We start from the raw sequence: 17,127 nt of genomic DNA on the forward strand, positions 1-17,127 counted from the left end.
ACCGATTTTGCAAAATCTGCATCGGTGTTCGATGACATCGATCGAACACCGATTTTAAAATCGATTCGACTCAGGCTTACCTCCAATGTTGCAGATTTAGGCTGTAAAGATGTGAAAGTAGCCCGCCCCCAACAAAAAAAATAAATAAATAAAATTTACTTCACTGTGAACTTCCCATTTTCCATCTAAGGTGTGAGGATTGCATGACCTCTGATATTTTGACTTTCAGACCTCAACAGTACATAGAAACATGATAATGCTAAACAGCAACTAAAATAACATCTAATTTCTCCCATTCAACCTTATACTTTTATCTGCATCACTTTTTCCCTTAATGATCATAAAATATAGCAAATAATATTAGACTTGCCAATTACACTTTGACATCTCATCTTTGCTCTCTTTCCGCTCATTCCTTCACTTCTTCCGTTTGACCTTTGACCTCTTAACATGAACATCTGTGTATGACTTTTCCTACTCTCACCTATCCACTGTATGGGGAAATACTTCCCAAACTAATTATAAGAAACATCACAAAATTGAGCATTGAAAATTACAGGTTGACCATCTATATCCATCGAAACTCCTTTATTCTTCGCTTAATATGGATAATCTAAAAATTTGTTGGGCCAAACACTTGGCCGTTGTCATGTTTAAATCCGTACATTGTCTTGGCCCACCATATCTTAGCGATATATTCATTTCCCGTAAATCTATATACAAAACACGGTCTGGAAATGACCAACTGGCCTTGAACTGCCCCAAAACTGAATTATGGCATAAGACGTTTCTTGTTTCAAGGCGGAAAGCTATGGAACAAGTTAATATCGTACATCCCTCCTGAAACTTTTCTTACTACATTCAAGATCAAGCTTTGGACCACATTAGCTTTTTTTTTTACATTTGTATAAGTTGTAATTTGTAGTCGTAAGTTATTTTGTATAGGATTGATTTAGGTTTTCTTTTATATATCTATTTGTTTGTATATTGTATGTTTGTATTTTTTACATGTGTACACTGGACCTCTCATAAGAACAGCCTGTGGCTGAAGAGGGCCATCCAGCCCACGAGTAGAAAATAAATAAATAAATGAATGAATGAATGAATAAATAAAAAATAAAAATAAATAAATATCCAAACTGAATATATATTTGCCCTTTAATACAAGACAATACAACTGAATACATATTTGCCCTTTAATACAAGACAATACAATTTGACATCCAATATATACCTTTGTAGGCAACGTCCTAACATGCCCTACACCTCTAATCCTGTAACCTTAACACCATACCTCTTGGCCTTTAAGGCATAATAAACTAGGGCTGTTGTTAAGAAAATTCTCTGTTGATATATTGTAAAAAATATCTTACTGATATTGATAACTATTGACAAAAGAGCATTTTCATGCATTATAGCGATGTCAACTGTATACTTGCGTTGGTCAAAATTTGTATCTGCCACTGTATCAAGGAGGCTTTAAATCTGCATTCATCAGATGTAAATGATTACATAACATCTTTTAACAAACATATTCAGCATAAATACATCCTCACCTTTCACGTTATTAGCATTATTTTAGGATTGGAAGAAGTTTTATCAATAATTTTGGGGCTTTTTGGACATCCTTCTGAGCAGTCAACGTCTTTTGCCTATCCGCCATTTTTATATCATGTTGTACAGCTTCGAACGTAGAGGGCAGCATTACACGGCCGTGTGCTGCCTTCTACGTTAGTTGGTACTTCGCTATAATTGAGCTTGCGCTTGTGATATTTATTAATCGATCAAATGGAGTCGAGTGCAGTCATGATGTTTGGATTGTCATGATTATAGCGAAGTGGGGGTGATATCATGTTTTGTGGCAAGTAAGTATTTGTATTATGTTGAAATTTCGGAGCAATTTCTGTTAATATTAATAATAATAATAATGCTCAATTCTTGTATAGTGAATCACACATAGCATAGCATGTCCCTACTATGTGCTTAAAGAAGAAATAGTGTAAGGTAAGAATAAAGTAATCAAGATATTTAGATTGGATCATTAGTTGCTGTTCAATGTTTAAGGATAAATATTTTTTGCCGTTATTTTCCATTTAAAAAGCCACTTTCAAAAGGCTGTTTCGTGAATTCCGTGAAATCACAGAAAAATCACTATTTCCCTACATAATAGCGGGTATTATCAACGAGAGAAAGGTTATCAATATTGCTAGGTGGCGAAAAACAAGCGATTATTGACAAGACAAGCGATAAAGACATTATCGATAACAGCCCTAAAAAATAAACATCTAAATTTTGACCTCTTACCTCTGTATGTGACCTTTCCACCTCTCCCTCTAGTGTGTTGACCCTATCAAGAGCAACCCTAAGCTTCTCCCTGACCTTTTCATCAAGAGCTTTATGATGTTCAAAAAGAGATTTCAGGGCCTTCAAGACCTCCACCTCTGATGACACTCCGGCGGGCGATGATGCTTGGCGCTTTACAACCGTCATCCTTAGTGAACGCTCGTGACGGGACACGAGACATTCAAGATGCTCTAACAGTAACTGTGTAAAAAAAAAACATCAGCAATACATGATTTTTAAACCAAACATTTGGTAGAAAAACAGAAAGTGATTTGAATCTATATGTTACATTGTCTGCATAGAAAACATGTGTAAGATCATTTATTATTTATCTTTATAGAGTTTTTTAGCAATGCATCAAAAATACATATTTTGGTCTGCCTCAATTGCCGTTCAATAGGAATACGTACCTCCTGAATAATTGAATGAAATCCAACAAATATCCCATAGATGCTACAGCACTATATTGAACACTCCAACATGCATGCGCGAATGTGCAAAAAACTACAACATTTTCATGTACGACAATAAATCCATTGCGTTGTGCAGCATACATCATAATGAACTACATGTACATGTAAGTCACATTTCTATGATCAAGTTTGATATTATGCAGTGAGCCCATATTAAATAATTGTGGTAAAGTGACACCAATTTTTTTCCCTCTTGGTGGTGGGGGACAGGACAGATCGTGATGCGATACCAGGAAAATTATTCCCTGAATCAGATTAATATTTCCGATATATATTTTGGTTTTCTCTATTTATCATGAACCAACATTTATGGATGTAGAGTTTATCATCTAACCAAAAATTTACTTCAGAAATTATATTTACTGATTTGCATATTGAATATTCATTGAACAAATATGCTTCTTTGATAGTGGATGTCTTTCATTGCTATGAAATCAGAATGAAATTCTTTTAAAATTTATTTTTTAATGATTTATAAAAAGAAAATGATCATATTTTCTGTGCGAGGAAAGACCAAGTATAAGATATTTCATGAATATTCAATAGCAGTTACACCAATCAAAGAATAGGATTGAGCACACCGATACTATACATTTAGAGAGTGATAAATATTCTTCCTAAAATATATAGTGAATAAATCTATAGCAATGTGTAATCCCTATGATTGGCAGTGATGAAGACATTTAACATTGAATTAATAGCAAAACATGAGTGAGACATGACAAGTTCTAGATATTTTCTTCAATAATTATATAATGTTTCCCTGAAACCCATCTGATCATCATCATCATATTTTTATGAGAATAGAAGAAACCTTGAGAACTCCGCCCCCAAGGAAGCACCTAACACATCTTCTATGTCACATCATATCAGTTATCACACCTTGTTCTAATGAGAAAAGACATGGTACCATTCTTTATGTCATGTCAATTTCATGCCTAGCCAACGTGCGCCTGGATTTGACGCATGGCCATGTTTTCAATTTCCGTCTGCTTCCTTACGATGTGATGTCAGATAGGCGGCTAGAATATTGAACGGAGAGTGAGATTGTGAGCAAGGACGCAAAATTATCGAGAAACGCAACATAAACAAACAATATAGGTCAGAAGGAGTTTTATTAAACTGGTACATGTCTGTAAAGAAACATTCCTAAGCCAATGTGCTTTAAACAGGGTGAGCAAGGCCTAGGATAGATGCATGTCTTGGGGGAAAAACATCTAGCATTTTGAGTTACTGTACATGATACATTGCAGTATATTCATTGATACAGCAAAGTAATATGAATTATTTTGAAAGATATATCAGGGGCCTACTTAATAAAGCTGTTTGTATAATTATGTATGATTTTACAAACAAAATGGAATATGAATTTACAGATTATGAGAACAAGGTCCTTCATAACAAATTATGATAAAACAGCTGTGCCCCAACGATTCTACACCAATGTTTGCACTCTCCTCCAATTTGATCCCAGAACAACTTGATCAAAGGAAGTGAAGATCTCTGCAACCTTTCAGATTCTGACATTGAGAATAAGATACCAGACTTGACCTTCTATTGTAGAATAATATGAACCAAGTACTTACCCTAGTATTATTCCTCTCTGCCTTCAGTTCACAAATCTCTTCCTCTCTTTCAAGCAGCTGTTCTCTGGCCTGGTTAAGCTCCTTCGTTAATGTTGCAAATTCCTGCAGATGATAAATGATAAAAAGAGAGGATTGATTACAAGAAACCATATTGCTGGTATTCATCCAAACCGTCCTATCAGTCCTTGTAATTCCTTAGGTTTGTACCGTACACAGAAAAAAAATAATGATTTTCTTTGCTTTCCATATTATGCATTTGAATATGTTCACCTCTATCATTGTACACCTGACAGAGCAATTTAGGCCAAATAAAAGACAATCACAAAGACATAGTCAAGACCTGAAGGTCTCCTTCCATTTGAGCAATGAATAATTTCCAGTGCTCTTTTCCTCTGCAAATTGTAAAAAAAATGTAATTCATAATCTGCACATAAAGAAATTAATTGATCATTTATACCTGTACGTAGAAACCTATGTAATCAGGCCCCTCCTTACAAACTATGATGTCATGTAAATCACGCCATTGGAGGACGAGAAAGTCTATTTTCAATACCCACATATTTGAGTTTTTAAGACAAAATACTCAGAGCTCTGGCAAGTGGTTTATTGAAAGTTATAGTTTCTGGTGCTTTGTAGCTAAAATAGAGTTTTGACTTGTCATGTGAAAGGTGAAGAGCTTCATTTAAAACAGATTTTCCATTTTGATTTACATGTAAATGAAATTGACTTACCTTAATACCTTAGTGTAACACATCTTTCAAACGTAAACCCAGTTTTCAATGTTAACCCTCCTTTACACACCAAAGAAACTACAAAGGTACCACCATTTTAAACTACTTCAATAACATTATGATAATGATCAAATAGTCTGGACTCTATTGGGCAAGCAAGTCATGCACATGTACATTATTATACAAATTATACATCTTCACATTCAGAAGCAAGCTTAATGAGCAAAACGTGGAAAGATCGTTGTAAAAGGGATAAACCTCATGGAATGCCCTTTTCTCATGATATCTGATGCATGGTAGATGCATTAACTCATCAAACCCTAAGCACAAAGCCCTTTGATTGGTGAAATGCAGGGTGTCATTAGGCAAGGGGGTAAGGGGTTAATATCTTGCTGTTTATAGAAGTAGAGGTGTGAAGATTTCTGGATGATCTATGGAGCGTGAAGGCTCTATACGCCAAGATGTAATAACACAGCAATTAACTCAGCACTCATGGATCTATACAGATCATTAACGAAGATCTAAAGCCTCTCAATTTAAACTATGCATATACCTTTGTGTGATAAGGGAAGATCTGTATACCTTGAATTTCATGCAAATTGCAGACCACTGGACTACAATATAGATAGATCATAAAACTTGTAAAGAGGTGTTGAAGGGGTGTTGACAATTCTCATTTGTAAATAGCAATGGTAAATTTGCAATTTTATTGAAAAAAATAACTATAGAGAACTCATTTTACATTGACTGTGTAATCAAGTGTAAATTTATTACAATGACTGACTTTATTTTATTTTCAATAAATTGCAAGATTTTTGCAACTCTGGTACATATGGGATATTTTCAAGATTATTCCAGCTCTTCTCCATACATCAGACACCCCAAATGTACAGTGGGTGTCACGGAAAATAGTACTAAGAGAGATAAAAGCAAATACATTATTTCATATAATATTTTAATAAGAAATCTATTAAAATTTACCCAATATTGAGTAAAAAGGCTATATGCTATTTAAAATTCATCCTACAATGGGATGAAAATGTTCTTATTTACATTGATTGGGTAATTTTTACTCAACCTTTTTGTTGAATACAGAATGTTATTCTAAATAAACAAATTATTAAAGGTCAAGTCCATCCCAGCAAAATGTTGATTTGAATAAGTAGAGAAAAATGAAACTAGAATAACACCGAAAATTTCATCAAAATAGGATGTAAAATAAGAAAGTTATGGCTATTTAAAGTTTCACTTATTTTTCACAAAACAGTAATATGCACAACTCAGTGACATGCAAATGAGTCAGTCGATGATGTCCATCACTCACTATTTCTTTTGTTTTTTATTGATTGAATTATACAATATTTCATTTTTTACAGATATAACCATAGGTACTGACTTGACTGAACCATATAGTATTAAACAATGCTAATTCCGCATGTTCAGGGAGGAATTAATCACTGTTTCACTTGACAATGAGGAGAGAATTAGAATATCTCATATCTCATATGATAAAATACATAAGAAATAGTGAGTGGATGACATCATCAGTCTCCTCATTTGCATACTGACCAGGATGTGCATATAACTGTTCTGTGAAATTCAGCAAAACTTTAAAATGTCATAACTTCCTTATATTACATCCGATTTTGATAAAATTTTCAGTGTTTTGCTTGTTGGATTTTTATCTTTTTATTCAAATCAATTTTTTGTTTGGGTGGACTTGTCCTTTAAATTTCATTGCATTCAGAATCATCAGATATTACAGGTGTTAGGGCTAGTAGATATTCAGAATGAACAAGGGGGTAGAATTCTACACAACAGAAATTTGTTTTGGAAAAAAAAATCTTGACATTTAAACACTTATCATCTAATCAGTTTGACAAGAATCAAGTCATTTTGTTTTATTAGGACCTCTAAGTGCCCCTCTGACATCTATAGTACATTTTTACAGTGAAGTGATGAACTTTGATTCCAAACTTCTCATACAAGTAAAATTCATCACTTTTTTCAGAGATCTAGCTGCACTGAAACATTCAGCCAATCAGTAACATTAACTTCACCTTTTTTCATTATTTTCATATTAAATGAATGATTGATAGTTGTCATGTAAATATGAACAATGGATTGTTTACTGTGGGGGTCAGAAGACCTCAACAGGAACATAAAATGTGTAGTGTTATATTCTTCTGTTTGTATTCTTTAGTTTGTGATTATAAAATGATTTTCATTCAACTTTTGTATGTTCATGACAATAAATACATTTAATCAATCAAATGAAGTGGGTATGGTGCATGGCTGTAGAATGAACAGGGTGATTTATCCAAGAAACAATCAGCTTAATTAATGAATCAGATTGAATGTAAACCTAAGATAAGAATGGCACCTGATAGATGAAACCTAACAAGTTAAAACTCATTCCATTGGAAGAATTATTGTAAGCACTCATAAATTTTGTTCACTTATTCAAGATAATCTTGAGAGGAAGTTGATATGTTAGAAGCAGACAAAAAATGACCCAATGTCCTCTTCCCTGCTTGTGTGTGTGTGTGTGTGTGGTTGCAAATATGGAGTTTTTACAGAGAGTACAATATATGTTAAATGACTTCATGGAAATTTATCACAATTCATTGTAAAACTAGACACTATCTACTGAAGATGTTACATGTATTACTCATGTAATTTGTCCTCTTCCCTGACAAATTGCTTGTGGGTGTGGTTGCAAATATATTTACATAGTAAAAAAATTAAACAACGCTGTTTACTATATGAACCTTATATTAATTGTTTAAACAGTTTAAAGAAGGGTTTAAATCTTAAGGAACAAAGTTTAATTTTCAATATCTAATCTTCAATAAATTAAACATGATTGTTCAAACTGTAAAACAAATACTGTAAGGTTCATATAGTAAACAACGTTGTATAAAATCTTAAAGAGCGTTCTTACTACTGTGTATAAAGAGTTTTTACAGAGAATGTACAATATATGTAATTTCAAATGACTTCAAGGAAATTAATCGTAGTTCATAGTAAAACTAGACACAACCTACTGAAGATGTTAAACTATATGTATTTTGGGCTGTAACTCCTTTCTCTTCCTATTTTTCTTAAAGGTCAAGTCCACCTCAGAAAAATGTTGATTTAAATCAAAAGAGAAAAATCAGACAAGCACAATGCTGAAAATTTCATCAAAATTGAATGTAAAATAAGAAAGTTATGACATTTCAAAGTTTCGCTTATTTTCAACAAAATAGTTATATGAACGAGCCAGTTACATCCAAATGAGTCGATGACGTCACTCACTTTTTCTTTTGTTTTTTATTGTTTGAATTATACAATATTTCAATTTTTACGGATTTGATGATTAGGACCTCCTTGCCTGAAGCACAAAATGTTAAAATAATGGAATTCCACATGTTCAGGGAGGAATGAAACTTCATTTCACATGACAATGACGAGAAAATAAAAATATTTCATATATCATATAATAAAATACAAAAGAAATAGTGAGTGAGTGATGTCATCAAAATGGGTGACTATGAAAGTATGATTGAATAAAATTGTATAAGAAAGAGACAAGGTTAACAAGTTTTGACTGGTTTGAAAAAAAGTATTATAAACAAAACATGCTATATGTACCAGATATACATGTAAACTATGAAATGAGCATCTTTTGTCTAAAGCATTCAATAGTATTGGACCTTATCATGTTTATAATGAGTATATGCATTGTTAAAGGGGTACTCCGGGCTGAAGAAATTGATATCTAAAGTAAAATTCAGAGCAAAATGCTGAAAATTTCATCAAAATTGAATAACAAATAAAGTTATTGAATTTCAAAGATTTACATTATCCCAATGAAACAGTTCTAGGCATGACTTCATGAATATTCATTAGGTGGGCTGATGAAGTCACATCCCCACTTTCCTTTTAAAACATAATTGTTTTATTTTTTCATAAATGTGTAAATGATGTGTCTCCATTATGATGAAATAAGTTGCAGCAATAAAAACTAATGCAGTCAATCAGTTGTCAATTCATTTGTTTTAGTTCTTGGTAGAAAATTTTTGAATAAACCTAATTTCATATAATACAATAAAAGAGAACAAGAGGGGATATGACCTCATCAGCACACCTAATGAATATTCATAAAGACATGCCTAGAACTGTTTCACCAGAATAATACAAACCTTTAAAATTCAATTACTTTGTTATTTTCAATCCGATTTTGATCAAATTTTCAGAATTTTGCTCTGTGAACTTTACTCTTCAACCAGGGGCATCCCTTTTAAGAACATACACAAGCTGCATAATACATGGCTTCGTTTTAACAAACTTATGCAAATTTCGGCCAAAATATTGTTACAGTGCACGGATGTACTGTACAATGGAAGTCCCACTCAATAGAAAATTATTAATAGGAATCAAAACATCATTGTACCAGTATGGTTTCTTCAAGAAATCTGCAAACTAGTTTATTCACGAAAGTTGTTTCACTCTTGATTTTTATGCATCCATAGTTTTTAATGGAGAATGAGCCTATAGTCACCATTGTCAACATGAATAAAGAGAATGTATTTGTGCATGTTGCTACACGACATAATTAGTGTTATCAAGAAACCTTGGCATTACCACACAATGCAATTAGCTTGATTAAAACACTATGAAAACACATCATATTCCCATTCCACGCTCATGACGTAAAACACTATTCCTTATAATACAAACAATACAGTGTTTCATCATGTGTGGTGCTTAGCCCCTTTCAAAAACATTAAACCATAATGAAACCAGCTGTGTAGAGAGCAAGAATGAAGAGATTGGTGCATGTGAACATGCCTCATAAATGTATTATTATTTTCTCATCAGAGCAAAATATCAGAGGTAGAGAAAGGGATTTTAGATTGTCTTTTCATATTTGATGGCATAACAAGGCATGTATGACTTTAAATGAAGAAATAATTACAGGTTTATTATGGTTGTCATTATCTCTTTGCATTATATTACATCACTGCTTTCATTAAACGTTCAATATTCTGTCTTCATCTCTCATTCATCTACTCAGAATTCTCTGTCTGTATCGTGTATCACAAGATAGAGAATATATATCTCTTTCTTGTTGGTTTAAAAGAAACCAAAAGTAAAATTCAAAAATAAGTCATAAATAGGAACTTCTGGGCTCCGTAACACAAAGATCAGCGATCAATCGCTAAATAGACTGACCAATCAACATCAATGTTGCATGCGTGTTTGGTTTAAAATACTGACCAGGAACCAATCAAAAGTTTTCTTTTAGATTTGCTATTCATCGCTAACCTTTGTGTTACGAGGCTCTGATTAGATAAAAATCAAGTTGCATTGAATTTGTTGAAGTTGTGTATGACAACTCTTTCTGAACCCTAGGTATCCTTTTATATGTCCTTACATCCCAAATTCCAAGGATTTAAAATAAATTTAGATCAGCTGTTAATAGTGACCTGGTAGCCATTATCAGATTTAGATTTAAACCTTGTTGATTTAAATATAAATCTAAAAGATTTGAAGTTAAATCTTCTGAGATTTAAAATTTAATCCTTAGGATTTAAAACTAGTTCAAAATTAGGCAGGTCACAGTTCACAGCTGATCAGGATTTATCCTAAATCCTTGGAATCAACCACTGATTTTGAGATATGTTGGGATGGGATGGGAGGGAAGCTGTTATTCAAAATTCAAAGGCATCCCCCCCCCCCCCCATCACTACCCATGCAATGGAGAATTAGAAAAACTATAATTATGTTATAACTCCAAAACTAAAACAATCCAATCCTTCTATAATTCAAAACAATTAACCAGACTTTGGAACTCAACTATCGCTAGATTCAGTTTAAAGGTCAAGCCCACCCCAAAAATGTTGTTTGAATAAATAGAGAAAAATCAAACTAGTATAATGCAGAAAATTTCATCAAAATCGAATGCAAAATAAGAAAGTCATGACATTTTAAAGTTTTATTTATTTTTTTACAAAACAGTTATATGCACAACTCAGTAACATGCAAAATTATGAGACAGTTGATTATGTCCCTAACTCATTATTTCTTTTGTTTTTATTGATTGAATTATATATTTTATTTTTTACAGATTTGACAACAAGGGCCTACTAGTCATGACTGAACCATATAGTATTAAAATAATGCTTATTCCACATGTTCAGGGAGGAATTTATCTTTGTTTCACTTACCAGTGGGGAGAAAATTGGAATATTTCATATACAATACTAAAGAAATAGTGAGTGGATGATGTCATCAGTCTCTACAAGAGCATACCGTCCAAAATGTGCATATAACTGTTTTGTGAAATTAAGCTCAACTTTCTCATTTTACATCTGATTTTGATAAAATTTTCAGTTTTATGCTCATTGGATTTTTCTCTTTTCATTCAAATCAACCTTTTGTTGGGGTGGACTTGTCCTTTAAGAATTCCCATGCATCTAATTAATCTAATTTGAGTTTAGCAATCCAATCATACCAAGCTATTCTCTCTGACCTATTTTATATCCCTTTATCCTTGATCTTTTATAGACCATTAATATAGTGTGTAACCCCAATGCATTTATTATTGGAAAAAAATATCTTATACATATAGCCAGTTGGTCTAACACAATTTGGTCTAATAATACATCAAAGGCCTTTTGGTTTAAATCTACTGAATCTGTCTACCAGTATTTAATGAGTGCTATGGGTGTGGTAACCTCCAAGGGTACAAAGATAGCATTAAAAAAAAAGAAAAGGCATGAGACCATGTCATGACAAATACTACCTAAGAAGAAAGCAAGGAAAGGGGATGAAAGAACAAGGAAGATTGGGGAAAAGAGACAATGGAATAGAAACTGAGAATTACTCACAGGCAAATAGAATTTAACCTACAAAACTCCTGTGCTTAATTTGCACTCATTAAATAATGACTGGTTTTTAGCCTGAAGCTCGCTGATGTTGGAAAGAGAATATATTGAATTAACGAAACAGCCTATAGACAATCACTAGTCTTGAAATTCACACTTCAGACAAATCAGTCTGCTATATCATCTCATTTCATCCGCCTCTCTCTTTCTCTTCATTCAGGCAATGGTGTTTAAACTCCAAGGTGTATCAAACCTGTGGATGTGGTCGTCTAAGATTGGTGCTTATCTTAACACCAAGGTGTATCAAACCTGTGGATGTGGTCGTCTAAGATTGGTGCTTATCTTATTGGTGCTTATCTTAAGTTTGTACACTTAAAGCACTCATCAATTGTTTTAAGTCACATTAAAGGCTTTTCGGGCAATTAGTAGTCAAATAAAGCAAGCACTTTATTGCATGGTGTTTTATAGTAGTATGTTACAAATTACCTCTCAAAAGAATATACATTAATTGCTGCTTTTTAAAACATTAAATTATTGATTTGTAAAGAGAAAATTTAAAGAATTTTCAGATAAGGAAAATCCATTCATTTCTGGGAGGATCAGAAATTTTTTTTTTTAAAAGTCCAGTAACCTGAAACCTATAACTGGCTTCATATTGAATTTAATTTGAAATCATTGTAAGCTCCTTTCATTTCCTCAGTAACATTCAAGGATAGAGTTTCTGTGTAGGAAGCCGACATGATATGCCATGTGAATCTTGGGACTGAAATCAATTCTCTGATGGTTGCTTAAATGGCAAAAAAACATGAACTGATGAAAATATGATCTGGGCATCAATGCTTGTCATCCCCCCCCCCACACACACACTCCCTACCCCCCCCCCCCCCCCACTTTGCCATCCATTACTCCCACCACCAGATCTAGCACTGTAATGAAACTGAAATATTGCATGGACTAAGTATATCCATGTACATGTTTCTTGTATATATTTAACAAAAGTTAAGTATAACCACTTAGAAACAGGAGTAGAGATGCTGCAAAATACATAGAAAAGTTCGTATGAGAATATTTCATCCAATAAAGCAAAATAATTATTTTATTCAATATCTGATTTTCTACTAAATTCATTATAATTCATCTAGGGAAAAATGAAAGACAAACTATTCCGAAGAACATTTAACCCTACATCAGTAGAATACATTCTTTAGAACTCAGATTTAACCTTGAAAAAATAGTTTATGAAAATAGCTCATTAGCATGAGCGGTTTTAAAATAGGAGACACTTTCACAGGAGATTAGTGACCTTTTAAAAAGTGTATGTTATCTGGATGGAAAGGTCAAATGTAGAAAACAGATGCTCTATAAAATAGTCCATTTATAAAGTACAAATTGATGAAGGATCCATGTAAGAAAGAGATTGAAAAGAGAAATCCTAGTAGGTAGTAGAAAGGATTTACACTGTAAATGTCAGCAGTCACTTCAGCAGTATGTATACTCATCCAGACAGTAAAGGCCTATGTATATGGTTTGTTTAAGTGTAACTCAGACATACATGTACATCCATGGGAACCTTTGTTTACAAGCTATATTTTTTTTCACTAGATTCTTCATATCTTGCATTATTGCATTTGTTTGTCTAACATAAAATGTTAGTTTTAACATGTTTTTTTATAGAAGTTCAAGACAATGGGAAATGGGAAATGGAATAAGAATAAAAAACAAACACAAAAAATAAAATTGTTTAATCAATAATTTTTTTCAATAATTATTTGATTTTTCAATTCTTCGAGTTTGATGTGTGTAAGTGATGTTACTGTTCTTTACCCATAGAACATGATTTGTATTGATGTGTTTAAGACCTTATAGAATGCCTCTATTACTGTACTGGTCTATCATTCAATATTTATATTTAACCAAGGCAGTGTTTAATCACCTATAAAACATGTCATGTTTTATTTATTATGAATGCATTGTATTCAAAGTACATTATAAACAATATACATGGGATTGGCATAATATAGACATTCAGCACAAACAGTTCAAGTGTTTTATGTTATGGAAACCCTATGTCATCTGAGATTATTTTGCAGTTAAACTACATGTATTTCACACTGCAACATTCTTTCAAAATAATAGAAGACAGTTTGTTTTCTGTTGTTTATGTTTATATAATTGTTCTCCGTGTGCATTAGTTCTGCAATGGGGCCTTACATTGTATATAATTCTGTTATTATCGGTGGTGTAATGTGACACACAAATTGAAGGGACTATGGAGCAATATTTCAAAAAAAAATTGAGATTGAGTGAAAATTCTAATCATGTTAAAATGAAAACCTGATAACTGTGACAAATGTACATGTAAATTTTGACAAAATATTCAGAAAAAATAAATATGTCACCTAATTTGCCCTCCCCCACCCCCTCCTTAGTAGTGGTTATAATTTGCATGGCATCAACAACTAAAATAATACAGACTGAACATATCACATTTTCACATACCTTTTTATATAACTTTCTACCCCCACACTGAAATTCATTTTGACCTTCGAAAAAACGATGTCAAATGGCTCAACTTGCCCCATATGTGGGGTAAATTGCGCCACCTTCTTGGGTAAGTTGAGCCACAAAAACTATGTACAAAATGTATGCGGGAAGAAGCATCATGTCAATTTTTTATTTCAAGTCTTTGCTTTCTAATTCTCTATAAATGCTAACATCCTTTAAAAGTGAAAGAACTGTCATGTGAATTTACACCTTTCTGCCTGCATATCAATGGCTTTCAAGTTTTTAAAAAAATTTCATTCTTATTATCATAAGAATTACCATGGCTCATCTTGCCCCGTGTTGGCTGGCTCAAAGTACCCTAGTCCGAACTTAGTGCGATATTTTCACATCCACACATTTCATATGCATCCATCATCTAAAAGACTGACAAGAATGAAGATCCATACCTGGACTAACAATTTTGTTCTTATTTCTTTATTATATTTAAAGACGTGCGTGGGTAAAAAGCACTCCTCTATTTTACACCCTTTTTACTTTTTTTGGCTGAAATTTGTATTTTTCTGTCTGAAAAAGTACTTATTGTTTCAATGTCGAAAACAATTTGGTTGGGTAAAGGGTTATGTAATGGGTCATCAATACATGACACCACAACAATGTCTGACTAATTCATTATTGGCCTGGAGGCGGTGGCTCAACTTGCCCCTATGCCCAACTTACCCTGCCTTCCCCTATTGTATATGATAATCAATTAAACGTATTTGAGCAGTGTGAAATGGTACCAGTTGGTTTCATTCAATTAGTTTGAAGAGAAACACAGACCTAATAGTGTGCAGCTATTAACAGCCAAAATATATAAAAACAAATTGGTTTAAAAGAAAAAACTTGTAGGGGCTTGGAGTGAATATGGACCATGTTTTAACATCATAATAAACACACTCTGGCAGTTTCATGGCGCTTTTATGTACTTGACTATTCTCAATCAATCATCAAAAAGAATACTTGCAGAGATGTTTTAAAACTGTATAATTCTAAGCAGGAAAAAAAATGTTGAAGTCGAGGTTGAGCCTTGAGCCAATATTAGCTCTTTTTCAAAGATATTATAGAACTCAACTAATAATCATTTACAAACTACAGAAGAGACAATAGATAGAAGAGAAACAAGGTTGAATGTTTGACCTTTCCAATTTCATAAACATGAAGACACAGTAATTTGATGAGAATATGATATGAAAGGACCCTCTATTTATATTAGAACTTGCCCTGACCTCCCAGTACATGTAAATAACACTATCTAGCTCTAGACTAGTACAACATTCCTAATTCTGGACACTAGAAAGTACACCAGTTCGAAAAAATCTTTGCAATACAGAACACATGGTCTTCCGTAACACTACATCACTGGCCAGTATGGACTGATGCATCTCGTATTACGAGCTTGACCGACGAGCTGGAAAGCAATGGATTAGACTGACGTATCTTCAGGCTACAATATGACCCAGTTAATAGTGTGTACCATATACTCTATAGCATGAAAGCATTTAGAGCTGGGTAATATATTAAGAAATATTGAATGCTACAAGACCTGAAGCCGGGTTATATAAAGAAATATTGAATGCTACAAGACCTGAAGCCGGGTTAAAGAAATATTGAATGCTACATGACCTGTCAATAAATTACTGCTTAAACAAAAAATGCAGCAAACACACATACAAAGAGGTATATGGGCTCACACCAAGTGAAACATACTAATATTCATAATTTCCTAACAAACAAACTGAAACATACATGTACATGTATGTATTTTTTCACTTGTACATGCTCTAGAAAGAGAGTGAGACAAATTTATATTATTTTGAATATTTAGACTAATATTTTTAGATTTACAGTCAATCTTTTTGAGATACCTAAAGATTTGCTTTTCTATAAAGAGTTCTATATACTGCAAAGGCAAAACTTGATCAATAAAGGAAAACTGCAGTTTGGGGAAGGGAGAGCAAAACCTATGATGTTCTATATGTTTTGATGAATATTTAATAACTATACTTTGTTGGTAAACATGTATCAATGCAGTAGTGCAATGTTCATATCTTCAAAAGATAATGAAATCTCAACATTTGTGATTTTGAAATCCAAATTTTATCAATAAAGTTGTAAAATTGGGTAAATACATTACTGGATTCATATCATCCCAATATAAACAAAATATTTAAACCACTTATATTTTGATAGACAAATAGGAAGATACATGTACTGTAAAACTGTGTTACAGCCACTCCGGTTTGGTGACATAAGATGACCTATATGTGTTACACCGTAGAGTTTAACACCAAATATTGTTGACTTGGTGTTGAATTAACACCATGAATTTAATACCAGTCCAGACCTCTGAGTCATATCAATTTAAACTGCAGTTTTTTTTTTTCTAATCATAACCATGGTCTAATTCTGTGGTTTAACTATGGTTAGCGATTTGGGGCATAAATTGGTGCCATTGGTATTCAATATCAGCACATCAGCCATTATACAAATAGCGAATAGGCATGAGTGCGATGGTGTGAGATTTCGAAGGAGGTAAAAGATGCTCTATTCAACTCAGCTAATTTAACGAAAATAG

At 32.9% G+C, this 17,127-nt stretch overlaps 1 protein-coding gene across 1 annotated transcript in view; it reads right to left on the reverse strand.

Annotated features, from left to right (window-relative positions):
* Positions 1 to 1,948: 1,948 nt before the first annotated feature.
* The window catches only part of LOC121421163 (liprin-alpha-1-like), a 30,999-nt gene continuing 15,820 nt past the window's right edge, over positions 1,949 to 17,127 (reverse strand). The window contains exons 2-3 of the mRNA XM_041615822.1: positions 4,403 to 4,504; positions 1,949 to 2,544 (exon numbers count right to left, since the gene is read on the reverse strand). Of these exons, the coding sequence (XP_041471756.1) occupies positions 2,152 to 2,544; positions 4,403 to 4,504 (495 nt within the window). The 3' untranslated portion in view covers positions 1,949 to 2,151. The remainder of the gene's footprint in view (positions 2,545 to 4,402; positions 4,505 to 17,127) is intronic.

The sequence above is a fragment of the Lytechinus variegatus genome, chromosome 9 (genome assembly GCF_018143015.1).
Source record: "Lytechinus variegatus isolate NC3 chromosome 9, Lvar_3.0, whole genome shotgun sequence".
Taxonomy (NCBI): Eukaryota; Metazoa; Echinodermata; class Echinoidea; order Temnopleuroida; family Toxopneustidae; genus Lytechinus; species Lytechinus variegatus.